General features: G+C 38.5%; 2 protein-coding genes across 5 annotated transcripts in view; one reads left to right on the top strand and one right to left on the bottom strand.

Moving 5' to 3' along the window:
- Positions 1–141: 141 nt before the first annotated feature.
- Positions 142–18,867, top strand: LOC109049866 (juxtaposed with another zinc finger protein 1). Its single transcript, XM_042772309.1, has 5 exons — positions 142–350; positions 11,088–11,160; positions 13,877–14,073; positions 14,561–14,730; positions 16,755–18,867. The coding sequence occupies exons 1-5, from the start codon at positions 236–238 to the stop codon at positions 16,929–16,931; spliced, it is 732 nt and encodes a 243-aa protein (XP_042628243.1). The 5' UTR covers positions 142–235; the 3' UTR covers positions 16,932–18,867.
- A 52-nt stretch (positions 18,868–18,919) lies between these two features.
- Positions 18,920–27,470, bottom strand: part of LOC122133955 (tax1-binding protein 1 homolog B-like) — a 31,616-nt gene continuing 23,065 nt past the window's right edge. For 2 of the 4 annotated variants that reach the window (XM_042772303.1, XM_042772306.1), the window contains 9 exons: positions 27,115–27,277; positions 26,953–27,018; positions 26,746–26,861; positions 25,987–26,112; positions 22,117–22,203; positions 21,250–21,433; positions 20,967–21,118; positions 20,056–20,135; positions 18,920–19,791 (listed from right to left, as the gene is read on the bottom strand). In XM_042772303.1, coding sequence (XP_042628237.1) covers positions 19,596–19,791; positions 20,056–20,135; positions 20,967–21,118; positions 21,250–21,433; positions 22,117–22,203; positions 25,987–26,112; positions 26,746–26,861; positions 26,953–27,018; positions 27,115–27,277 — 1,170 coding nt within the window. In that variant the 3' untranslated portion in view covers positions 18,920–19,595. The remainder of the gene's footprint in view (positions 19,792–20,055; positions 20,136–20,966; positions 21,119–21,249; positions 21,434–22,116; positions 22,204–25,986; positions 26,113–26,745; positions 26,862–26,952; positions 27,019–27,114; positions 27,278–27,470) is intronic. The other 2 variants (XM_042772304.1, XM_042772305.1) reach the window with 2 other exon arrangements.

The raw sequence follows: 27,470 nt of genomic DNA, 5'->3' as shown, positions 1-27,470 counted from the left end.
ATAGATAGATAGATAGATAGATAGATAGATAGATAGATAAGAACTATTGTGCAGTATTTCATATCAACAGGTATGACGTGTGCGCCAGTGAGCCCTCCTCTCTCTCTCGTACTGCGCTGCTCCAGCTGCTGCCGCCGCTGTCTGTCTGTCTGTCTGTCTGTCTGTACGGTGCGTGCGTGCGCGCGATCTCCTTTCCGCTCGCCCCGTGCTGCTGCTCCTCAATGTAGCAAAAACCATGACAGGCATCGCCGCTGCCTCCTTCTTCTCCAACAATTGCCAGTTCGGGGGCTGTGGACTGCACTTCGAGTCGCTGGCCGAGCTCATCGTGCACATCGAGGATAATCACATCGGTAAGTGCGCTCGCGGAAACACAATCTGTGCAGCAATGGCCGGCTCGCGCGCACCATCACACTCACTTCCTGCGTCGCAGCGGCGCTGTTGCTAGGTGTGGTGAATCGATGGGACTTCAGTACGTTTTGCTCGATTTAGTGGCGCTTTCAGGTGTCGATAGCACAAAATACGAACACATTCTGGCGTCGTTAAGCCTCTTCAAAACAGTACATGATCTGAACGTGTAAACACAAGCGGCAGTGCTGCAGGTAGAATGTTATTTTCTGTGCAAGGCCCGCAAACACAGAGCTTCACCGAGATGAGTCCATCTCACCCGCTCAGAGCAGCTCATAAACACGTAATGCATGTATAAAGCGGATTAAATTCCCTACAGAAGTGATTAAATACTTGTTAGTTAATGCAGCACTAGAGCTTCCGTATTATGGCTAAAGGTAACGGGTAACGTTACGTGCGAACGCTCATGATCATATGCGTCATAATTGAAGCGATCGTGGCAGACATACAAATACAGTTTTAGGCTAAACGACTACATGCACAAATAACAAAGCAGTGGCATCAGATGACTATGCATGTAGGTATTCACTTATTGAATGATGAGCATCATTTGTATGTATTAATCCAATATTACAGTGTCCTGTAAAATATGACACTGTGGTGGCTTGCACTTCAGAGCTATTAGATCTCAAATGTGTTGTCACAAAGATTTCAAAATGTTTTCTAAAGACGTAAAAAAAGGAATTGTGGTTTAAAAGTTAAAATGAGTCACATTGTAAGATAAAAAATAATAATGATTTTGAGAAATATGCATTTATGCAACATCACAAGTGTAAAATATATATAGCTGAAATTAAGTTACATAAAATCATATTGTGGGATAAAAATTAATAATTATAAGATAAGATATAAAGTCACACTACAGGAAATAGACAAATTTTCAAGAAATAAAGTTATTGTTTCTGATTCTTTGATAAGCAGAAAGTTCAAAATTTTTTTTTAACTTTATAAGTCTTCACTGTCACTTTTAATCAATTTAATGCATCCTTACTAAATAAAAGTATTAATTTCTTTAAAAATACGACCTACCCTTAACCTCTGAATGATACTTTATATAGACATCAAATAAAGAAATAAGATGGTGATTACACAAATTAAATACATTTTGATATATAAATCAATAATCTTCTTTTGCTTTTGTTTTTTCTCAGAAATTGTCCTGTGTAATATTGTCCTGTGTTGTATAATAAATGTATATCCACAACAACAGCAACAAAAAAATAATAAACTATTACTGCTGATTTCTGACTTGCTTTTTGTCCAGGGTATTTTTGATTTGAACGGAAGCACAGGTGATTAAATTAAGGCATGTTTTACCCCACTTTGTCATAGTTTATATTATTTACAAGTGCAGATGTAGGTCATAAGGGTGCACTGGAGCTTATAAGTGTCTGATTTGTTGTCATTCTGGAGCAGGGGTCGCACTGGGGTCAGGAATCTCGTTGAGTCCAAGCCTGCAGAACTTTAGTAGAACAGATGCTTAGGGTCTAGGCCCTTTATAGCCTGTAGTGCCTCGCTGAATTACTGTTAGTGTTAAGGTTATATTAATGCAGACATAAATGTATGGATGTTTGCTTGTAAATGTGTGGTAAATTAAATGGGTTGTTAAGGCTTTGCATGAAATCAACAGCGTGTTCTGGTTGTTCTGGCTGTTGGACACAGAAATAGAGCATAAGTAAACATGAAATGTCTGAGGGTGAAGTACAAAAATGTAAGCATAGCATGAGACGGAATGCTGGTTTGCTTTGAGCACAGCTGAAAAAGGATATTAATCAAAATGCTCTCATGATATTTTTTTCATTATGGTTGGTGATTCAGTCTCTATAGTGCTGATGGATATCTCAGTCAATGGGGGATGGATCTGGACTCTACTGCTGTAATTTAACACCGTTGCACTACCTGTCCAGTAGATACTAGCAAGAGCCCGCATGGAGTGAATTTGTAAGGAGAAACCTGATTTCTAGAGACAAAGCGCCCCCTCCCCTCCCTGCTGACTGACATTCCCTGTTAGCTCAGCTGGCCTTTGAGAAGGAGATCTGTCTGGAGAGCTGGTGGAAAACATCGGTCCAGTCAAGCGATTTAGCCTGAGGTGCTTTCTGCCATCCATGCGAACTCCAAACACACTGTGCAGCTCAGATACTCTGCAGCGGACTGAAATTTTCCATGTATGCAACACTTTTTGGAAATGTAGTGTCCTTGTTTGAAAAGTTTTTGAATTCATGTTAGGCAGAAGCATTTTCAGAATTATGTGACCTAATGGTGCACAATATATCAGTACCAGCATCAGTATCAGATATTTACGATTTATTTATCGGTATCAGTGCATTTTTTTTTCTATTTAGTTTATTTTTATTATTATTATTTATTTATTTAATTAGTATTTAATTAATTATTTTAAAGGGGTGCTATTATGCTTTTTGACTTTTTCAACTTTAGTTAGTCTAATGTTGCTGCTTGAGCATAAAAAAGATCTGCAAAGTTACAAAGCTCAAAGTCCAGTTCAAAAGGAGATATTTTATTTAACAGAAACCACTTTTCAAAAACTACAACAAATGACTCGTTTGGACTACAACAAATATTTTCCGGGATTTGTGATATCACAAAGATCGACGAATGGGACGAGACCTGGTTGAGCTGCACTAGAGAAGGCAGTGAGTGTTATCACTATGTCAGATACACGCAAGCTTAGAGTGGTTACAATCATCCAGGTTTAAATCGTGCTCAAATTGTTTTGATTTTGATGCAATATTTACACTGAATCTGGCAGGCGGCTATGATAAGGGCAGGACATTTCCCGACCAGGCACCGAGTGCTGTCAATCACAACACACACTGGCCCAGCTAACCAATCACAGCACAGACTAGCCCAGCTAACCAATCACAGCACATTTCATATTTCAGAAGGCGGGCCTTCATTTGATACAGGAACTATTCCAGCCATTCATGTCAGACTGGGGAGAGAGGTGATGTAATGATTCAAAATATGTGAAAAATAATATGTCTTTCGAACAACCTAGTATGAGAGCCAAAACAAAATCAAGACCTTGTAAAAGAGCATAATAGGACCCATTCAATATTACAGTTTTATTATTCATTAATCCATTTTATTTTATTTAGATAATTTTGTGTAGAGTTAAAATAGTATGGAATTTAGTATTTTTAATATAATAAATGTCATTTTTGTTCTGATTTGTTTTAGTTCCTACTTCCTGTAGTCTGAAGTGTCAGATGCAGCCCCTGAAGGCTTGTTTTCAAATTAGACATTTTACAAATAGGTCATGAAAATCGTACAGACTGTGGTTGCCAAGGGTGCCACCAGCTGATAAGTGTCCCAACATCCCTGTTAATGTTAAAGGTGCAGTATGTAAAATTGACAGTTAGCGGTGGAAATGGGTACTGCAGTCTGCATTCAAAATATTGGAGAGAGTTGTTTCTCCCCTCCTCCTCAAACTTGATGCCCTGGTGGGTTGCCAGCTTGAGGACATGCAACAGGAACATGGGCAGTTGGCAATGGTAGGCGACAAGCCTTACACTGTAAGTTGATGAGTTGATTTATCTGTTTTAATATGTATATATTTTTAGGTGGATGCTGAGATGTTTTAGGTCAGGTAGATGCAATCTCTGACCCAGTTTGTTTGCTGGCTTCTATGGCTGCAATACACTTTTTTTCTGCCAACTTGCAACCCAGCATGCTGAAATACTATTGGGTAAACTGGCAGTGGGTGGAATCACACAGACCAAAACAAAAACAGACATTCTGACACGGAACACACATTTCGCAGTAAAAAGTAACATTGTTTTTCAGAGAAAGAAGTGTGAATTTAAAGGGACAGTATGTAAGTTTTCACCGCAAGAGATTCAAAATAAACAACGCCGTAGTTTGATGACACCGTGACTGAGTGTGGAATCATGGGAGATGCCGAAATCAACCACAAAAAACAAGCAATCTGACGAGACTCGGGCAAAAATCATGTTCATGATTGAGCTAGTGATTTATTAACATAGTACAATGAAGCAGGGTGAGGCTGAAAGCCATGACGAGAAACGAGACAGCTGAACGAGCGTGACACACGGCTCGAAAGCAGAGGAGCTTTTATTATGCCACACTTTAGTGCTTCCGCTCCTTCCAGTCGTGGGTATGTGGGTTATAGCAGGGCTGTTTTATCATGCTAGATACATTTGGACATTCTATTATAATGCTACTCTGTGCGGTCGTCACCGGTCTAATAAGACACATAATATATTAAAGCGCCTTTGGTGTTTCCATATGTTTTCTACAAAACAATACCGGAAATCAAGGGATTATGACATCATTGGCAGGCAACACAATGACACTATGGACACGGTTCGTGTCACTAGTTAAAATTGCTTATTTCTCTGGATTTAAACATTCTTCGAATAATTTGGGATAATGTAAGTACACAAGTCAGAAAAATATATAACACCGTTCTAGTAGTTTTTGGATATTTTACTGCAAAAATCTTACATATTGTGCCTTTAACGTTTTCTGAATATCTGCAAACATATGGTATTTATATGCTTTAGTACAGACAATAAAATGACATCCAGATCCAGCACCTTTAACATACTGCATTTCAGCAAGAATTAACTTTAAGTACATGAAAGGGGCTGGTCATGTTGTGCCAATTTGCGGGTATCTAATGTAGAAAAAACAGATTTTATAGAAAACTAATATATCCTTAATGTGAGGGGACAACATTTTATGGATATTTCTCAGACGTGTTCATTCCTTGTGTAAAGTGTAAAACTTTTTTAATTAGCAAAAAAATTCTGCATGGCCCTTTAAATTCCACTGTGACTGATTTGCATTTTTGTGTGTGTGTGTGTGTGTGTTTGCTGTAGTATTGCTGTGACTGAATGTTAGAGAAGAGGATCCTTTTACTAAGCAAAGTGCAGGCCGAGTTGCCACAATGGCATCACACAAGAGCCCCGCTCTTACAAAATAAAATGACCTAGAAACATTGCCGTTCCACACAGCACTCTTAAACCTGTCATTCTGAAAACTGATAGCCTTTAGCTTGCCTGCCTTTGTTTAGCTTATTTTCACCGCAGGATTTATGTACCAGGTTAAACTGCCCTCAGGGCCATCATGTTTACATCTAAACGAAATGTGTCAACACACCGTGGTGCCCCATTCTCTGATCGGATGAGATGGAGGTCGATCAATTCCAGGCATCTGACCTGAGCTGAGCTTGTTTTAATACCTCTTCTGCTCTCTGATCGCATGTGTCCGGGGTGTTAGCTGAAGGAGAGTGTGGCTAAAGTGACTTACTGCGCAGTAATGAGGCAATTAGTGTCCCATGGAACCCCTCCCTCACCCACAGCCCTGCTCTTGGCGAGGTGTGAGATCTGGCATGGCCCCACATAGGCCTGGAGCAAGCCTAATTACAAAGTGGGATGGTGGATTTTGGCCTCTCTTCCTCTTCATCTGGGGACCTGCTGCTAAAGACATTCTCTTCTTTAATTAACACCCGGCTAAACAAAGCTCACATTCTAGGGTGAGGTGGGTTCATTGATGGGTGTTCTTGTGACCATTAGGGGGCGATGGCATGCTACCAGAAGAACTGAGTGGAGATTTGCGAGGTTGGGTGGAGAAATGTTGCCGATAGGCCTCATTGCTTACAGCAAATGAGCTCGTGAAGTTTTAAGGTTGTAATATTTTATCACCTTTGAATTCTCCTCCATCTTCAAGCAAATTCTAGTTTGTGGTCAAAATGCTCTCTAGGGTTCGATTGTTATATATTACGATGGCAACAGTGTAAATACAAGGAAAGAGGGAGTGTCTGAACCTTTTACTGTTCGTACTTGTGCCATGTGGGTTCTGTAAGCAACATGTCCTCCTTATAAAGATCCCTCCGAGACTCTTGCTGGTTGTGACAATTTATGCGATTCTTTTTCGACTTCCAGCTCCTAAAATCAAGAATTTAAAACTGGCAGACCGTGGCCTCCGAGGGTTTCACATTAAAAGTGTTAATATGACGTTGAGATGATTTAGGGAGTTGAATGGGTAACCATATTGAGTAATTATTTTAGTTGTGACTACAGTGTTATCCTCCTGGTGTTTGGGAGACTATCATAAAAAATACAGTTTACACCATTTTTTTTTTTTTTTACATACACTAACATACATCAAATTAATGTAATGAAAAGTGTCATCGTTTCGAAAACATCTGGCTTTTAAAAGATTTAGCTCCACCATATTGGACAGAGGTCCAGTTTTTGTTTGTTTTTCTTTGGGGGGGGGGGGGGGGGGGGGGTGTATTTTGGATTTTGCCAATTTTAGTTCAAGGTTTCATTTTTTTTTTTTTTTTTTTTTTTGAATTATGTCTACTTAGTTTTTATTCATATTTATTTGGTTTGTTATTTTAGTACTTTATTAAACATAAAACTAAAGTACGTTTTTCATTTTTTTTTTTTTTTTTTTTTTTTTGACGGTTTTAGTTAACTATAATAACCCTGCAGAGGTCTTCTGCTTTCAAGATGTCAGCTCTACAGGGGTGCTCAGCAGGCCTCTGAACAATGAACCTCTCTGAGCTTCACCACACTGAGGGCTCCTGGAATGGCCAGGAAAAAAATATCTAAACGGAAATAATAAATTTGAGCAGTGACTGGTGCCCCCAGAGCTGCACCTGGTGGACCTAATTACCTCAAACCAACACCCCTTGTTCCCTTCCAGCCTTCCATCCAAACCCAGCGCAGGCCAGCTAATGACAGGAAGCGCTGATATAACCGTGGCAGGGGGCTGCTGCTGATTTAGAACGTGTATGTCTGTTTGTTTTGGATGTGTGTTGTGATTTTCACTTGTACAAGACCACCCATGCTCAAAGGCGCAGCTAAATGTTGTATCTTCTGAATGACAAGAGGTTACACAGCAGCAGCTACTAGTGCAGTTTGGATCTTGGAGTGTTTTTGCTGATGTAATTTACTGTGACTTATCTTCTCTTAGTCACATAGGATGCAACCACTCTGCCTGGGGGAAATATATCACAATTTTGCCAACATAGTTTCCCATAATGCTTTGAGGAATAAAAGGAGTAAGTTCTCCTAATTTGTCTGGTAAAATGGGTTGGGGAAAAACTACTAATGACTAGAACTCTATCTGGCCTGAAATATGCAGCCAGTGCAAGACTACACAAACACACATTCACACAATTACACAATGAATGGCAAGAGTTTCTGCAAAAAGTGACAGGAGTGTGGATCTGAAATGTGTTTTCAGTTTGATGCACTAAATCACACTGTGGATGCATCATATATTAGTACCTTATTAGTTATCCACTGATATTGGGGATTTTTACATGTATTGGTCAATATTTGAAATTTAATGTTGCATGCTTATTATTCTTACATTTAAATGACCTTTGCTGTCATCTAACATTCACTTACAGTTCATCTTTAAAATCACCAATTTAATGAAAACCCATTTTACTACTGAAAATTATAAAGTATAAATTTTTATTTTTTTCATGATTTAAACAAAATAGTAGATAATTTTAATTTCAATAGTCTATTTCGTTTATCAGCCATAACATGAAAATGATTATTAGTTCATTGTTATCAGGCAGAATTTATCTGCGCATCAATAAATCGCACTACTTGTCATATTCAAAATACATATTTTGCTGGCAATCTATATTATTTTTTAATAGTTGACTGATATGTTTTAATGGCCAGTACCTGAATCTAGAGAGCAAGGTGACCAATGGCCGTAATATAATACTGATATATAATGCAGATATGTAATACAACATATTGTCAAATTTGTTTGACTTTCTTTCTTCAGTAAAACAAAAGAAGATATTTTGACTAATACAATGGAAGTCAATGGTAACCAAAATCAAAAAACAGAAGAAAGTAACCAATAAGTCATACAGTAAATTTGGAACAATATGATGATGATTAAATTATGGTTGAATTTTCATTTTGGGGTGAATTATCCCTTTAATTCGCTGGAAATGTTAAAAATGTGGATAAAGATGTCAGCTGATTTTGAAATTAATTGATACAGATAATTAATCTAATTGATCTAACCAGTCACCTATGTCTATCGGTTATGAAGATATTCTCTTACTCTGTTTACCCTTCCTCTGATCTCTTTAAACTCTGTCAGTCTTCCTGGGTCTTGAGCAGTAGTGAAATAATGTGCTTATGTCTGTAAGAGAGAGACCACCATGGTAGACCACCTGTTTGTGCACTTGTGGACCACCTCTTCCTGTAACGGGGTCCTGGTTGGCAGCAGCTCTGGGGCCCGTTAGTGACTTCAGGCCCTAAGGAGCCTGGGCAATCCTATGTGTGATTTACAGAGTGTGTGTGCGGATTGATCCATGTGTGTGTGACTGTATGCAGCTCCTCTTGTTTCTCCTCTTCAGGGGCTTTTCCCCTGCATGGGTCATATGCACACACACAAAACACCTTTTTCTTGGCACAGGTACAGCACGGTGCCTAATGCATCTTTGTGTGTGTATGTGTTTGGCAGAAAGGTGTGGGGTCTTTCTCGCAGTAGTTAAATCAGTGCTAATGAAACACTTTAGCTGAGGTGTGGGCAGAGCTGAAAGCTTTAAACAGTGAACCGATGCGGAACGACACACCTACATCCTACCTGCCCTTCAAGAAGCCTGTTGTTCAGATGGCAACTGAAACCAAACCATATAATGCCATTGTTGGAGAAGCATCTGTGCAGTCTAAATCATACAGTCTCATTCATATATTTTTGTATGATCTGCTGATGGGAATGTTTAGGGGTGAACCTTCATGGTTACTTTTTATTTTATTTTTATTTTACTTCGCAATGAAATAGTTAAGTGTCCATCAACTGTGCACTTCAGAATCTGGGCAGAAATAGTATGTTATCCAGGTACTTTTCACCTGATTTTCAAATGTTGTGAATTCAGACATAGGCTACTCTTTAGCGTACTGATTTTCTTATATAGTAGGCAAGAATTCGATTTCGGAAGCAGTGCAAAACTTCGCATGAGCTTGCGTTTCCGCTCTTCCTCTTCTCGCATGTGTAATGGAAGTCAACAGAAAGAAAAGTGCAGTGTAACCACCCCTTAATGCATCTTTTCAGACCAACACAAACATTTGCATGCTGTCAATGCAACTTACTGTTTTTTTTTAACAGTAGCGCAGACTTGGAGGCGCTCACAGACTATTTTTCCAATCAACAGTGAATATCAGAGTAAGAGTAAATTCAAAGATTAAATGTAAATGCAGTTTGACTCTGTTTCTTCTCCTTGACAAGTAGGTGTCAGAAATGGAAAGTTATGCATATTAAAAGAGTATATCAGCATCCTGATGCGCAAATAGCATATGCCACCTACTGTCAGAGACTGAAACTGCATGTTCATTCAGCCCGTTCATTCTGAACAGACAAACCGCATACGAAAATCGGACGTGCAGAAATTCGTCATCTGCGTGCCTCTGTAATTACGAGGTGGCCGAGCCATCGACAGCTTGTGTGTGATGATGCCACGCTGGCCGGAATCGCAGCTCTGACACGCCGGGGTGCCGCGTGGTTTCGAAGAGTTGAGACAAATATTTTTCGGGTTAAACGGGGCAGAAATAAATGTGTTTACTCACAGCAGAGGCATAAAAAGAGGCATTGAGATGCATCACAGGAGGGTGCGCAGGGGCGGCTCATTAGATGAAACTGTGTTTTGGCAGTGCTTGTGTTAATGGTGTTGGAGAATGCCCGGAGAGACAGGCATCTGAAAACCATTACCCTGGCAGAGCCGCTGGTATGCGGGCACCGCCGACCACACGTTACAGTTGCTGGGACGTTAAGCGGATTTTCGCGCTGGCATGCAATGAAATGCAATTTAGAGACATTTTAGCTGGGTTGTGTTCGAATGGATATTAAAATAACAGTAAGTGAGCGTATGTTAAATGTCTATAATTTAGTGAAAGATTGTTGAAATATATACACTTTTGCCACAAGGTGGCAGCGTAGTCCACAGTTGTGCAGCTTCGTGTCAGCATTGACCGCACAGAATCACAAGCCTTTTGACAGAACATCCCCAAAACAGATATCTTTATTTCTGAAGCCGACTCTTTAATATGCACAACTAAAAACCCGATATAAAACCATCTTTGCCATGGCGTGCAGTTGGCGGGTGATCTGGGTGGCCCTGAGTGGAGTGCAGAAAATGAGCACATCTGGGAGGAATGGCAGAGAGCTCATAGAGTGTGGTGTGCTGTGACACTAACCAAATGGCTGTCTTAAGTTTTACCAAACAGCCATTGGATACGCACTCCATAGACCAGTCCAGTCTCTCTCCCATGCAGAAGTGCTGACTTATTCTGCCTCTAAGTAGAGTTTAATGAAAAAAAAAAAACTTGATTAATGGAGTTAATTGCCATCTGCAAGTGATTGTGGACGTGTTGTGTGGCAGAATCTAGTATTGAGTTTGAAAGTCAGTGACTTTAAGAATAAAGTGAGTAATAGCTTCACTCTGGCAATGACACGTAAGCTTCAATCTCACTGGTTGTGATGCCACAGGATGACTGTCTGGGGTGACTGCTGTTCCGCTGTCACCAGAAGAGTTTATATATGCCTTTAGTGAATGTTGCTTCGATATTATTGTTACTCTACAGTGCTCTTGGTTGTTCTTTTGTGGCGTCGTTGTCAGTCTAGTGAATTATTCATCTCTCTGTTTTGTTTAGATACAGATCCTCGCGTGTTGGAGAAACAGGAACTGCAGCAGCCCACTTATGTCGCCCTCAGCTACATTAACAGGTACATGAGCCTTTAGATTTTATGGTATAATAAATTAAGATTTTGAATTTTATGCTATTATGTACAAATGTTTTTTTATTGATTGAATGTAGGGAGAGAGATCTGGGTTATCAATGTACACAATACCATAACATTTAATTAATATTTTTTTTTTTGTGTGTGTGTGAATGTATGTATGTATGTTTATTTAATAAAATATTTTCATTTTCCACAAAAAATAGGAATTGTCATTTTTGGCAGAAGTTTGTTTAGTTTTGTTTACATTATTCATAATATAATTTGCTTTTGGCTCACCACCACCATGTATAAAATGCAGACATTAAGATAAAACACAACATTATGACTTGGTAAACATTAAAGAGATAGATCACCCAAAAATGAAAATACTGTCATCATCAAGTTGTTCCAAACCTATGTGTCTTTCTTCTGCAAAACACAAGATGTGATTTTGAGGAATGTGTGTAACCAAACAGTTTCTAGTCCCTTGACTCTCGATACTGTGGAAGTCAATGGGGACCAGCAGCTCTTTGGTTACCCATATTCTTCAAAATATAGTTTTTTTGTGTTCATAAGAAGAAAGAAACTCATACAGACTTAGAACAATTTGAGGGTGATTTTGAGAATTTAAATTTTTTGGAAGTATTCCTTTAAAATGTTACAAAAATATACAGTACTGTGCAAAAGTCTTTGGTCATTAGTAGATTAAGCCAGTTATCTTTTGCTGCAGTGTGTCAGTAGGAAATATCAGTTTATATTTCCAAACATTCCTTTTGCCATTAATTGTAATAATCCAAAGAGATTTGTTTGTTTGGTTTTTTTTGCACAAGGAGTCTGACAACAGCCAGTGCTGCACACAGAGATCTCACCATCATCCACACCGTCTGAAATGACATGAACAATCAGAAAAAACTGAGACCGACTAAATCTAGAAGAACTGCAGTCTTGTCTCCAAGACACTTGAAGAAACCTTCCTACAAACTTCAGCACTATGAGAAGTTCCTAGGTACAGTTGCACATAGTTTTCCAGGTTGCTTTGCAGGGAGGTTTCCTCAAGTGTCTTGGAGAGGTTGCCACAGTTCTTCTGGATTTATTCTTCATGTAATCCCAGACAGATTGGATGATGATGAGATCAGATCTCTGGGTGGAGCACTGGCTGCTGTCAGACTCCTTGTACATACAAAAATCTCACTGGATTATTACAATTAATGACAAAAGGAATGTTTGGAAACGTAAACTGATATTTCCTACTGACACACTACAGCAAAAGATAGTAATAACTGGCTTAAAACCATTTTTTTTTTTGGGTGAAAATACTAATGGCTTAAGACCTTTGCACAGTACTGTATCTTTAAAAATTATATTTAAAATTACAGTAAAAATAAAAATCTATGACCCTGATGGGCTGGCTATGCATATAGCAAAATAGTGATTAATCAGGTGATTATTAGACTTGGGTTTTTCAACCTTAAAACTGTACAAAAGTAACCAAATGACAAAAAATGAATCTGAGAGCATCCAGCATTTTCCTTAATGGGATTCTTGTTTTTGGATAATGGTCGTGTGTGGTCAAGTCTCCTCTACATCCTCTAAGGGATCTGGTCAGTTTATAAAGCTGCAATGAACTTCAAACCAGCACCCACGACTTCATATACACTCAGTTTCACTCTGTTGAATGTGGTTTGTGTAGGAATACCCAGAGCTTTGAGACAGAAGACAGTTCCAGTGTTAAACAGCTTTAATAGGCTGAATGGTGGTGGAAATTGTTGCATAACAAGGAGGAGCCACTTTTGTCCATCTATTGCTGTTTTATGTGGCTTTGCTGGTAATCTGTTAATTCCACACCAGCTTTAATAATGTCTGTGTGAACATTTATGCTTAATTACATACATTTACTGACAGTTTTTTAATGCACCAAAGAGTGAATGCATTGTTGTAAGGTGGATTAGACTCTCCTGAATTGTAGCAGCTGAATTGTAACAGACTTATATGACAGATAGTTCATTGTATGAAAGCAGTAGCAGGTTTGCACGGTATTCAGGAACTAAAAGCTCAAGTCCTTAGCTGATTTATTTCTTGAGCATTAAAAAAAATGTAAATTAATATATTAATGCAGTGTACTAATATATATATATTTTGAATGAAATTAATTATTAATAAAAGTATTATGAAGAAAGTACGCTGAAGAATTTATCTTTTTTGCATTCTGTCAGAGTTTGATATATTGGCGTATTGGTTCAAATATTTTCCATGGGTTTTGTTGAAACGGATGTGTGTATAATGCATGTGAAAATGCATATTGTTTCCTTTAACAGCCATGCCAGCTCATTTTCATTGCTACATTGTGTTCTGTATCTTATCAAGGTATTTTTATTTCAGTTAGAGTGGAGAGATAAAGGGCTGGAAACATCAGGGACTTTATATATATATTTTTTTTAATTTACTTTTATTTTTCCCCCAGAAACGTCATGTAGCTTTTTGCAGTGAGTAAATTTAATTGGCTGGAAAGTTGTTGTTTTCAATCATTATCCAGTAATCACAAACAGCTAGAAAAGTCATGGAAATTAATTGCCCAGAAAGTGCGATGGCAAATGTGCTGATGTTTGTGTGGCTGGATTAAAGTATTTTAACTTACGACTGTTACTTTACATGTTTGGGCTGCACAATAAGCAACAGGTCTTTGTTTTGTGTTCGCTATAAAGTTCACTTCCCTCTCTAGGTTTATGACAGATGCAGCGCGGCGGGAGCATGAGACTCTGAAGAAGAAAGTTCAGCCAAAGCTGTCACTCTCACTGATGGGCAGCCTTTCACGCAACAGCGTGGCCACGCCCCCTCGCCACAACAGCGGCAACCTGACCCCGCCCGTGACCCCGCCCATCACGCCCTCATCTTCATTCAGGAGCAGCACCCCCACAGGTATTCCCACCAAACACACACAGACACCGCTTATTATGTTTCCTAGAAAGATGAAGTTTGGTCTAATAGCTCTATTAAACCTGCAGTGCTGGTTTGATGTTCTGATGTAATAGATAATCAAATAAGACACACACTGTTTTTTTCATAGCTGCAGTTTCCCATGGCCTTCTCCAGAGCAACATGCATTCTCTCTATCCCACAATTAAATGTTTTAAGCATTTTATTTGTGTGGGTTTGGAACACATGCTAAATAGTCTCCAAATTGCTTGTATCATACTATTACTGTGCATTAACCCTTAGACCTTCCAGATTCTTTCTCATAAAATGCAAATGCTTTGCTGGCTGGGCACAGTACTGTGAGAAAGACTGCTGCGGTGGCTGATGGGAAACGCTGTTTTGTTGTTCAGGCAGCGTAGTGCTTAATTATCTGGTTTCATGTGTCATAATAAGATTTATTACTAATCGATGATTTGCTGTGTACTCTCAGGCAGCGAGTATGATGAGGAGGAAGCAGAATACGAAGAGTCTGACAGTGACGAGTCGTGGACCACCGAAAGTGCCATTAGCTCTGAATCCATCCTCAGTTCCATGTGCATGAACGGCGGGGATGAGAAACCGTTCGCATGTCCCGTGCCTGGCTGCAAAAAGAGATACAAGGTAAAATGACTGAAAATATCTACTTTTGACTGGCCAAATCCTGATAGTATGAAAAACATGCAAATGATCTAATTGAGACTTTTAATGAATACATTTTATTTCAGATATACGTTAAATTATTTGGGATTGATAAGCATTTTCTTTTTTTATTTAATCACAAAAACAGTAATATTGTGAAATATTATTACAAAATAAAAATAACAGTCATTACAAGTATTTAGTGTCACATGATCCTTCAGAAATCATACTAATATGCGAATTTGGTACCTTTCTTACTACTATCAATGCTGAAAGCTGCTTAATATTTTTATGGAAACAATATATTTTTTTCAGGATTGTATGATGAATGGACAGTTCAAAAGAGCAGCTTTTATTTGAGATAGAAATCTTTTGAATAAAAGTATTAATTTCTTAAAAAACGTCTTAATGCCCCAAACGTTTGAACAGTGGTGCGTATGTGTATCATTAAATAATAAAATAATTTCATTTCCTGTGCATCCATAAACAATAGCAATCACCAGTGGCACAAATATGATCAAACAGTGAATGCTGGGCTCTTTACTAACACCAGGAGCTGTAATGAGGACGGGACTGGAAGCTTGACATATATTTTAAAGGCATACATGCAGTCCACTGAAGGCCTGTGCGTTTTATGAGATTTTCCACTGCCATCTGGTTCTGGCTGCTGAGATAAATGATGTGCAGACTGTGAGAGCCGCATTCAATAAGAGGGAGAGGAAATAGATGATGACAGCCATGAGAGTGTCTTTGCATGTACAGAGTACTGTTAGATGTGGCTCTGATTTGGGTTTATTTGGGTTCAGTCGGTGCCTGGTCTCCACTGCTGTCAAGCAGCTGATGGTTTTCACACAACACTGGATGTTTTATGTGTCTGGAATGATTAAAGTGCATTTTTACTCACAGCTCATTTTGTTTGCCTTCGGATTATTGATAAATGATATGTTACAATGTCAATACATCATTGAAAACTTGTAGAACATGTGTTTGCACAGTGTAAGCTGCAGTTGCCCCCTGAATTGAATTGAGTCTGTCTAGATCACAGAATGATTCCATTGGCTGAAAGAACTTTTAATATGCAGTATTTCCACTTCCTGATTAGAAAAAGTCGCTTTATGATGTTTGCCAACTGAACTGCTACTACAACCATTAATGTCTTGTCAATGATGTTGCATATACTAATATATTATGTAATGAAGCTATAGGTTTTGTGAAATTATTGTTAGGTTTTATAGATATCTCAAGCTTAACACTTTACTGTGGCTTAGCGTACCTTTAACCAATTAGCATGCTAGCTTAGCATATACTCTACTTCAAATTTTGGGGTCTGTAAGATTCTTTTAATGTTTTTGAAAGTAGTCTTGTTTGACAAAAAATACAGTAATACTATAATATTGTGAAATATTATCCCAATTTAAAAGAAGAGTTTTCTATTTGAATATATTTTAAAATGTAATGAGTTTTCAGCATCTTTACTCCAGTCTTCAGTGTCACATGATTCCTCAGAAGTCATTCTAATATGCTGATTTGCTGCTCAAGAAACATATTTCTTATTATCAATGTTGAACAGCAACTAATAATAATAATAATAACAAAAGTTGTGCTATTTCTTTGTGGAAACCAGTTTTTGATAAATAGGAATAATATTTATTTGAAATAGAAATTGTTTTTTAGCATTGTTAATGTCTTGACTGTTATGTTTGATCAATTTAAAGTATTAAAAAAAAATTAATCTTACTGACCCCAGACCTTTGAATATGTATTTTTATATTATACATATTTATCTCATAATAAATAAAAAACTATCATAAAAAAGAATCCATAAATTAAATAAAAATTAGTGTGTGTGTGTGCATGTGTGTGTATATATATATATATATATATATATACATATATATATATATATATAAAAATCACAATGCATCAGTGAAAATATTTTTATTTTTTTCTAGTCATTGTGTAACCTGAATGATGAAATTCTTGTGTCTGTTTTTTCTCATTTGCAGAATGTGAATGGTATTAAGTACCATGCCAAGAACGGCCACCGCACTCAGATCCGCGTTCGGAAGCCCTTCAAGTGCCGGTGTGGTAAAAGCTACAAAAGCTCTCAGGGGCTTCGACACCACACCATCAACTTCCACCCGCCCGTCTCTGCCGACATCATCCGCAAGATGCAGCAGTAGAGAGTGCCAACGTCCTCCTCAACATTCCCACACACACTCCGTTACATGTTTATACATACAGTACAAACAGAACACCTCCACCTCCATCCACACCAGCAGCTCTGGCTGACCATTAACTTTGACTTTGACACATTTTGTCCTCAGTTTTTTGGACAATGTGTCCTTCTCTCTATTTTACTCTTTCAAGAGTAAGACTCTTTCACCTCCCTTTTCCTTCCACTCCTCATGAGGAGGAAACTTTAATCTTTTTATATTCCTCTTCCTCAAGGAAGACTCCCTGAATCCCTGTGTCATTCTGTACCTCCATGAGGAGGATTTGATTCAACCGTTCTATCAAAACACTACATTTTGAATCGCATGCTTTAATTGTGTAATTTGGTTTTGTTTCTTTTTATCATTTCCTTTGCTTATTTGTATCTTAAGAGTTTTGTATTTTTGCACATTCGCTGCTTCTTTTTATTTTTTCTCAGCGTATTATTTTTTGATGCTAGGTGCTTATTGTAAAAGACTGACGGTGTGTTTGGAAAGGAGAGAATCGTGACTAGATAACCAGCCTCACGCCGAACAGAAGTAAAGCTTAGGGATTCGGCGTGAACACGAGTCTCTGTGTGAGAAAAAAACGAAAAATAGGAAAGGCTTGAGAAGTCTGAATGTTTGTAATATAACAATATCTACCCCATATAAGAAACATTCATAGCTAAAGATTGTGTATATAGCTATATTCTATAAGTTTCATAGTCAGATTTTAAATTCTATACTTTATTCCTAAGTTTTATTTTGTATATTTTCAACTGAGCTTCAGAGATGACGATATCGATTGATTATGGATGAGCAGTTTTTTGGTAGTGCTTTCACCTTCTCCGTTAATCTCAGAAAAGTTCTGAGTTACAGCACCAAATGACTCTCAGGTGACAAATCGCCAGCATTTGAGAACTATTTTCCTGTCCTAACTATCTGATAGTATTTTAGAGTAGGCTGTTACACTCTTCCCAGGTCTGCTGTGGCCGGGCTGTTCTAGAGCCTCTGGAGCGTTCTAGAACTCCGCAGCGATCTGGTGGAGAACCTAAAGCACTTTGTAGTGACCAGTTGCCAACATGTTTAGGGCATTTTGTATTGCCAACAAATTGCAGAATGTTTTTTCTGCTAATCAGCTGTGGAATTCAAAGGACTAATATGGCGCTTTGGAGGGCTCCGTTTCTGAGGTTCTTTTTCTCTTTGATTTTTTTTTCCAGCTAAGGGAATTCATTCTTTCGCTATACCTCCAGTGTGCTTGTTAGATGTGAGATTATTGAAACTGGTTGCCTTGAATTGTGGTACACCACAGCATTCCAGTATAGTATATGTGTAGCCAAGTGATTCAGATTGTGAATTCATCCCGATTCTGGCTTGTCTCTGGTGTGGCCATGTGACTTTTATACCCCTAACCTGCCACTGGGATGATGTAAAGTTACTACCAATCCAAAGATCTTCAAGTGTGGACTCGTACCTTGAATCAGAAAGGTACTTGATTTGTTTTGCTTTTGGACTTGTGGGTGGTATAAATAAACAGTGGCTAGACCCTCCAGAGATCCCAGCCAGATCAGGGCCTGCCAATCACTCATTATGACACCACTGCATGGACGTTAATGTTGTTGGAATTGCAGTATCTGTTTAGATGCAACATTGTAACAGTATTACACTGCCAGTACAGAGGGAAGGATTTGATATATTGTGTACTTAATGTATTGTCTTGATGTGAGTGCTTTAAATGATATTTTCTTAAGTTTCTGGAAACAACAATGTTCCTACATGTAATGAAGTCAGACACCAGGGGTTGTTTTGGAACTGGTGACATTTTCTGCAACAAAACTGAAAAAGGAAAACAAAAAAAAGCTGCTTCACAAATGTAAACCTGGTTACATTTTAAATATTAAAATGGGCTCTGATATGTTTTAAGAAGTTTTTGCCTTTTTTTTAAATGTTTTGAATCTGATCAGCTCCAGCATAAATATTGCTTCAGTGAAATCTTTATTGGTTTAAATCAAGTATATAAGACACACTCACACAGAAAGAGACAACTAAGGAAATGGAACAAAACAAGAGGTTTGTGATTTTAGTGCACAGGAAACGTGAGCATGCAACTCAGTTAAAATAAGTGATTTAAACAGATAAAGGAAAAACACTAACTCAAAAAACTTGATTATCAAGGTTCATCTTTAAAAGCTTATTCTCAAATAATTTTAGAATATAGAATCACCCTCTTAGCTGGTCACATTCATGGCCTGACAGAAAAAGCTGTGATCTGCCTGCACAGACTATAGTAGACGATACTTGACTCAAACTATGGAACCTGGGGAAGGTTTGCTCAGTGTTCTTAAAGTATTCTCAAGTGCTAACTTTGATATGAGAAGCGTTAAAGTGAACTAGAATAAACAGTCCTACTGACAAAAGCAATCCCCAATTAAAATGGACTTAACTAAAGACCCTAAAATGTCATCCAAATCCATCGTTCAGTCATTTGGAATTCATTAACAGTATCTAGACTTGCCTTGATTGTGTTAAATAAAGAATCAGTTCTCTACAGATGAATACTCAAAGCTAAACATGCTAAGTTGCTGTTAACTGTAACACAAAAGTGCAGAATGTGAAGTGGAGGCAAGTACTCTTTTTTTTTTTTTTTCTCGACTAGAGGTTAATCATGTTACTGTCGAAGTGGGTGAGAACGTGCTTCTCGAAGAGCTGCTGGTCGCAGTCGAGAGGGAACTGTTCGCTGCACATGGGGCAGATCTTCCAGTGGCTCTCCACGTGCTCCTCAAACTTTGACTGGTCGTAATGAGGAGGGAAGATCACTTCACACAGCGGACATCGCTTCTGCTCCCCACTGTGAGACAGAGAGATTGGACTGTGTTAGAAACACAAAAAATAAAGCCTGAAAGACTGACCGAGGATAAATAAGGGTGTAAGTGTGGTGAGGTGTGTGAATGAGCTGGTGCTGGAACAACAGGAGAATAAACGGCAGTAAAACAGCATCTGTGTGAAGGCGATGTGGGTGGGCTGCTGAGCTAATGCACATACTTGCACCACAACGAAGCTCAACCACATGATCGGTAACAGCCGCGAGGTTCTTGTTTGTGTGCGTTCGTACCTGGCTTCAAAGCAGAATGGCATCTGTCCATCATTGAGGAACTCTGAGGGGTCAGCGGCTGTAGGCTGATCATTGGATTGCTGAGGAGAAAAGAAAAAAACATTTCCTGTTAGCAAAAACCACCTAAAAACCTGTATTAGACAATTCACTGTAAACGATTAACATTGCATGAAATCCTCTTAGTGCTGCAAAATATGATAAACATATGCAATTATGTAGCGGGAAGTTGTAGCATATTATCATACCGAGTATGAGTGTTGTAGAGAAAGCTGCTGAATATTCTCAAGGATTAAAGTGTGCACCAAATACATACTTTATAATAATCTGACATTAATAACTATCTCGAAGCAGTCATGAATAGCTAATTAATTTCTCCAACCATGCATCCTGCACTACAGTTGTTTAGCAGCGAGTTTTAAGAATTACTCAGGATTGTGAGAGATACTATTTTGGGAATGGAATATTAGCGTACTGCAAAGTATATACTGTCTTCCATTTTTAAAAAATATTTCAGCAGTATGATACACTGCTGTTACATGGCTTAAATATGATTATGTGGTTATGGTGTGTTTTGATTTGAATCAGCTTTTGTGAAGAAAAAAAATTAAGAATCTCTTCCTTGTTTAGTTTGGTAAATCTACTGTTATCCAGACAAGGCTAACGCGCTCTATTGGTTGTGAGCGTGAGCACTTCCTTAATGACTCTGCTCTGGGTTAGCAGGGCTTTAATAATGCCAGCTTAGCTAAACCCTGCCGGAGGCCAGCACATCGTAGACAAATGGCCAGATAAAAGAAAGACAGAGATTTGGGAAGAGTTTAAGTCCATCTGCAGTTCTGACTTGATTAAAACTTTAATCCCACCTCTATATCACTTGTAACGGCTGAACGTGGAGGTGACCGTAATGAACTCACAGTGCTCTGCGGCTCCTCTGGTTCCTCCAGTCCATCAGGGCGACTGAGGTTCCGGGCGGGCTGTATGCACACTACATTGCTGTCCCAGGATGGAGGCCCAACAGGGGGCAGTCGGGGCATCTGGTCATCAGAGAACTCTCCATCAGCTCCATCTGTCAGGAAAGGAAACCCTTTAATGAGCGTTTGGAGCCTTCAAAGTTGAAAATGTTTTTCTGTGATAATATTAGATACAAAATATTAGAATGAACAACTGAAATTAATGGTGAATTAGCAGCATAGATACCCCTTGAATCAGTGGAAGAGTACGGGTTCCCAAACATGAGATCAGTGGGGCGATGGGGCACCAGCAGAGGAGATGGGTCGTCTTGAGGGTACGGCATTGGGTACTGCAAGAAAACTGACTGCACATCCACACTGCCATCTTTGTTTTCATGTTCTTCTTCCCTGCTGACACTCCTTTGCAACTCCTGATGGGGCACAGGAAATACGACGGCTGTTAAGTTTTGGGTTGCTTCAAGAACAGTTGCTAAAATCAATAGCTAATTAACCGATCCACACATTTCAATCGAAACCTAAACGTAAAAATGGCAATTAAAAGCTAAACTGGGTGAAAGTGGCCGAAAGGAGACAAAACGGAAAGCAAATTGTAATTTAAGGCCAGCCATGATGTACTGACAATATAGTCAGGTCCCATTTTTTCATCCTTGTCTTCATCCTTCCCTCTATCTTTGTGTCCAGACAATACATCACTCACCACAGTGAGCAGAGGCAGCAGGGTAGAGTAACTCGCCACCCTCGCACAAACAGTTTAATTAGTCCCTTCATTAAAACTCCTCTGCCTGTTCAAAGGGAGGCAGGGCTCTGCCTTTTATTGAAGTCTTCGGCAGGCGCCAATTTCATTTAGTCTGAACCTCAAATTGGGCCATTTTGCTTCTTGAGCGTCGAGTTTTGTGTTGTACCTCGACTACGCATCCCCTCTCTGTGGTCCAGGGTAATTGAATGGAAAATAAGGACTCACTTGCACTGCTGGCCCAATTAGAGAGATATGTTAAACCCAAACCAGATCCTGAGAATAAAACAACAAGCAAGAAAAACAACTGCATTTTGAGACTGGCAGAGGCCTGCGGAAAATGAAAATGAAGGCACGCACCCTCTCTAGCTTCTCTTTTTCTTTGGTCAATGCAAAAAGACTGTCCTTCAGCTCCTTGAGTTCTCGGCCCTTCTCTGCCACCTGGCTCTGGAATCAGAAAACAAAGTTGTTACCGAGATTATCTGCTTAAAACATTATTTCAAATGAAAAGTGAAACAACTTGACTCTAGAATGAGAATAATTGGTTAATATGTGAAAAATAATGTACAGTCAGATATATTCATATAAAAAATATATTATTAAACTGATTAATATAAATCGTGATTGAGTGTGATGTGTGCATGAGTGAACGTGAAAAAATCTATGTATTTTGCAAACAGTTCAAATTGATAACTTTACAATAAATTCTAAAATATACTATTTACTTAAATCAATTGCCTTAAATCAATTTAAATGCTTTAGTTATTTAATTAAAAAAAATCAATATTTAAATAATTAAATATACAAATATTTTTAAAATTCAAAAACATTTAAATAAAATAATAAAATAATGACTGGCTGACTGTTCAGTAACCTGATAGTTGAAAAAAAAAACAAAAAAAAAAAACTTGGAGTTGCACAAGAAAAAGAATAAATAAATAAACTGGTAGCCTGACACAACGGTCAATTATACACTTTATTATATAAAAATATCTGCCTGCATGACTGACCAATCAGAGTTAAGTATTCCAGAGTCATGTAATGATTGATTTACTAAAAATGTGAGAAATAAAATAATTGCAGCTGATATGCTTGGGATTTGATTTAAGTACTTATTTGCTAGTAAAAAAAAAAAGAAAAAAAAACACTCTCCATGTTAAACACAAGATGGCTTTTGCATGGCTCCACATGAGTCACGCAGAGAAACCATAAACTAAGCCTGAAGACTACCACTGATCTGCACATGACCTTACTACTTAAACAGAACTGAGTCCCTCGCTCTGTCTCCTGCTGTGTAGGGAGGCAGCCAGCAGATGCATTATCCTGTCTTGATCCCAGGACTCCCAACTGTCCTTCCTCCACTGTCTCCATGTCTCATGTAAACAGCAGTAAAAGTCAGTCTCCTCAGTGACATGCTCGTAAACCAGCACTGTCAGTGTATTTGTGCTAATGCAATGATATCGGGCTTGACTCAGTGCAGCCATAAACAGTGTGGAGGAGAAAACGCTTCTAAGGTCGTCCTGGATCTCTTATCAGAACATCTGAAGGTCTGCTTATCTGTGATCACATTTCCCTCTGATCTGAGTCATATTGTTCGAAACGTACCAAAGAGAAAAAACACAGCACAGCTTCCCTTTGTTGAGTCCCAGATCTTAGCCACTGAATGTCGCTTTAGCTATCTGCTATAATAGAAAATGTACTGAACAAACAAATGAAGAGTTTGGTTCCAAAACGCTATAAATCCATTTTAATTAATTTGAGAAAATATGTGTTTTCTTTACCAAGAAAGTGGCAAGATGAAAACCACTATTTTCTGTTTCAAACTTTCACATTGCATCTTTAGGTTATAATAACATTAAAATTTAAATACAGATTTTGATTTTCAAAGATTTATTATAAAGTTGTATTCTTTAATCCAAAAAATCCAATAAAAACAATGGATCTTTATGAAAGTTTCAGGGACATTTACTCGGTTTATAAACTGCTGAAGTGCTTTTATTGGAGAGTAAGGAATTTCAAAACCTCACAGCTGGCATTAATAAAAACACTAATACTGACAAGCTACACAATATTGCGTTCATAATCGAATGCGATTCATCTAATGAACGCGATATAGTGCAGCTTGTCGGTGATCTACGGCTCTTGTGTATTAAATGCCGCTCCATCTGAAAGCACGTGATGAAGATTTACTGGTACTATTAATCAAAGAATCGGCTTTATTGATGATATGCGCATTACAATCACATGTGATTTATCGTGCAGCCCTTGTTTGTTGATCACAAAGTACAAAGTAGATGAGAAAAACTAGGATGCCGGGTGTATAATTCAAAGCGCCGCCATTACTGTAGAGTGTGTGGAATGGTGCGCTGTGATTGGTTGAGCGGATATATCGTATTCTGCAGAGAAGGGAGACTGGCGTTTGTCACGGTTTGGAAAAAAAGGGAGAAAACATGACCTAATAACTCGGCGGGTATCGCATTTTGCGTAAAATTACAAATTGACTTTTCAATACTGCCCAGATACAATATTGATTTTGGCGGAAACTCAGCTTTTAAAAAAATGCAGTTTATCGTGTTTTGGAACCAAAGTCTTCATCCACATAGTTAAAAATAAATAACCACTTTCCTAGGATTAAAATCCTTTGGAAAATCCTTTTATCTTCTCTTCTTCTCATCTCACTAACGCTCCAGTGGGCGGGGCCAAAGACACAATGATGTAGAAGTAGGCACTGATCTGATTCTACAGAGGCAGGCTTTCGTCGCACTACGACGTCATAATGTGACAAAATCTGAAACGAGTCATTTTCTGATCTTGGTTTTAATAAAAGCTGTTTTTAGACCAACAAGGACGTTTTGAGCTCTGAAACTAAAAAAGATGTTTTATAGAACAATGGCTGAGGAAAATCTGATTTCTCAATTCATGACCCCTTCAAAAATCAATTTCCCGGCGGTGACGTCAAAATGTAGGCATCCATGTATTCCACGTGTTTTACAATCGTTAAAAAACCCATAACATTAAAAAATTAAAAAACCAAACACTATCCCAAAATTGCAGCAGGAAACTCATTCACTCACATACCACTTGTCCTGTATGGCTGCACGAGATGAGAACATATTTTTTCTTGGGTCAAGAAAGAGTCAGCTTTTGTGATATATTTCCTCCTCCCGTACCACAAAATACTCACTGTGGCTGGATGCATTTAAATCCCCAATAATCTGCCGTAAGGACACTTTCCTGTCACATATTTAGACACGTGCATAAGCCAACGGAATGCAGGATAAGGTGTTTACATGTTTACATGTAATGGGCAAATATCTAGCTCTGTGGATAGGTTTATGCTTAAACTATTTTCCTTTATCAGGTCTTAAACAGTTTAACATATTTACATGACCACGTGTCAGATACCCATGTGTCATACAAATGTTTATTTACATCTCACATCTTAAGAACTGTTCAGTAGAGAAAAATACTTATTTGCCCAAAACACTCTTCTGACATATATGTTGGCTTTCTTTTTAAATATGTCGTCAAGGCAAAAATGGCAATTATACTAACTATAGTTCTGATGACATTATCACATGTATTTCTCTGGTTCTGAAAATTGCTGGGAACTGTACATGTGCAAGTTTTGTTCAGAATACATGTAATGCACATGTAAATGAGTATGTGAATTGGACTGCAATGTTTAAGATACATATAATAGCTATAATGATAATAGCTATAAGAAACAAAGCAGTCTTGAGGTGCAGTCGAAACCAGCTTTGTGTACCAAAAAATCTACCAGCTTAAGCTCTTTTCCAGAAAGGGGAAGGATTGCTGTGAGCCTATAAATGTGGTCACATTAGCAAAATTTCATTAGGCAAAAAGGTTCATGGTCTACTGTCAATAGTGAAGCGATGTATGATTTCAGTGAATCCAACTTGACAACTTCGTTGTGAAATCTGCATGGGGAAAACTTTCACCCTCAAATGAAATTTCTAATTGCATGGATTCCTATTGAAATGACTGGATTTCACCCATGAAAATTCGCCCAACAACAGTAAATGGAATCTGACTGAACAGTGGTCACCAGGCTGTCATCTGTCTTTTATTGTGTCACTCATTCATGCTGCCCATCTTAATGTTATCTGTGTTTCTGTATAACATAGTAGCTTGTTAATCCCAAATGTCCTCTAGTATAGTACAGAATTAAGTTTTAGTTTAAACTCTGGACCAGTAGGTGATGCTGACCTTGTAGCGATCCTCCTCAGAAGCCAGCTGCATTCGCAGACCCTCATTGGTTTTCTTCTGCTCTCTTAGCTTCACCTCCATCTTTGTGAGCTCATCGGTTATCAAGCTGCAGCGCTCTCGTTCCTCCTGCGGAACAAAAGTTGTTCAGTCAAGAGATTGTTTTTTTTCTTTGAAAGCAGCAGGTTTACTGTTAGTCTGCTTTCACTTTATGGCGTGAAAACACAGATCCAATATACTGCTACACATGCGTTTTCTTTCTCAGCTGTTTACATAACCAACTGTGTTTACTAGGATATTTGTCCAGATGTGCATTTTGATGTCATTTTGTCTGTATTTGTTCATCCAAGCACAAAAAAGTGGAAGGGAACTTAATTCAGTTTTCTGTCTGTATGCGTGCGCTTCGGATGTGTGCGTGTGTGGCACCGCATGCAGAAAACTTCTAACATCTTCCCACAGCGTCTCTTATGCTCACCTTTTGCCTTCAGACAGTCCTTATATCGAGTCCTGACACATGAGTTTGAACGAGAATGCACACGTTGACAGTAATGGACATTGCGTGAAAATGTGGACAGTGGCAAAATAAGTTGCCTATTTATACTACAAGGATCAATATTTTACATGTCGTATTGATAGATCTTAACACTTCACATCTGATCGATGTATTGATCCATATTGAGGGATCATTACACTCCTACCTACTCTAGTATATCAAGCAGATCCAGTATGTCAGTGAGAGGAGAGCAAAAGGCGAGTACTCACATTAAGCATCTGTTTGCATTTCCTGTATTTGTCATTTTTGTCAGGCTCCTTGCTTGCACTTTTCAGCTTGCCGTGAATGATGGCATCTAGCACAGCATCTGAAGTACCTGGGCTTCCTGTTAGCAATCCAGAGAACACAACAGTGTGTCCATACAATGACCCTAAACACTCTGAAGTTGTAGTTTGTATTGCTTAGTATGATCTTACCTGGTGCAGATGCCTCTGGACTGGCAGATAAAGGACCAGCTGCTGGTTCAGACCCTGGACTTAACTCAAAACAAAACAAAACACAAGAACAAAAACCATAAAAACTCAAAACACAAGACTCTGCAGGTGGTATAGCTATATAACTGCAAACTGAGGGTTTACTCACTTCTTGCTGTTCAGTGAGCTTGACCACTTGTTTCTGGAGCTTCTGGCATTCCTTATACTTGTCTTTATAGTGTTCAGCAGCCATCTGCAACCTGAGCCGTAAATCTTCAACTTCTCTCTGCAGTTCGGCAACAGCCAACCCATCGAACTCTTTACACTGCTGAGGGAAAGAGAGATTAGTTCGTTATAATGGTTTGCAGTTAAACGATGACAAAGAGAGAACAGATCATAAGATTCTTTAGTTGCATCGTTATAAGTGGTACACAGTGTGCAATCTGGATAATAGGCTTTTGTGACTAAGGCATACTGGATTCAGGTGTTTATCTAAATTGTAAAGTCATGGCCTAATCAGT

The sequence above is a fragment of the Cyprinus carpio genome, chromosome A16 (genome assembly GCF_018340385.1).
Source record: "Cyprinus carpio isolate SPL01 chromosome A16, ASM1834038v1, whole genome shotgun sequence".
NCBI classification, from domain to species: Eukaryota; Metazoa; Chordata; class Actinopteri; order Cypriniformes; family Cyprinidae; genus Cyprinus; species Cyprinus carpio.
The sequence above is the reverse complement of the archived record's forward strand: the minus strand, read 5'-3'. Positions and strand labels throughout refer to the sequence as shown.

Bases quoted from the DNA above. Each gene is read 5' to 3' on its own strand.
- LOC109049866 (XM_042772309.1), top strand. From the start codon at position 236: ATGACAGGCATCGCCGCTGCCTCCTTCTTCTCCAACAATTGCCAGTTC. The intron at 11,161-13,876 runs GTACATGAGCCT...TTCCCTCTCTAG, and splicing joins GCCCTCAGCTACATTAACAG to GTTTATGACAGATGCAGCGC. The intron at 14,731-16,754 runs GTAAAATGACTG...TCTCATTTGCAG, and splicing joins GCTGCAAAAAGAGATACAAG to AATGTGAATGGTATTAAGTA.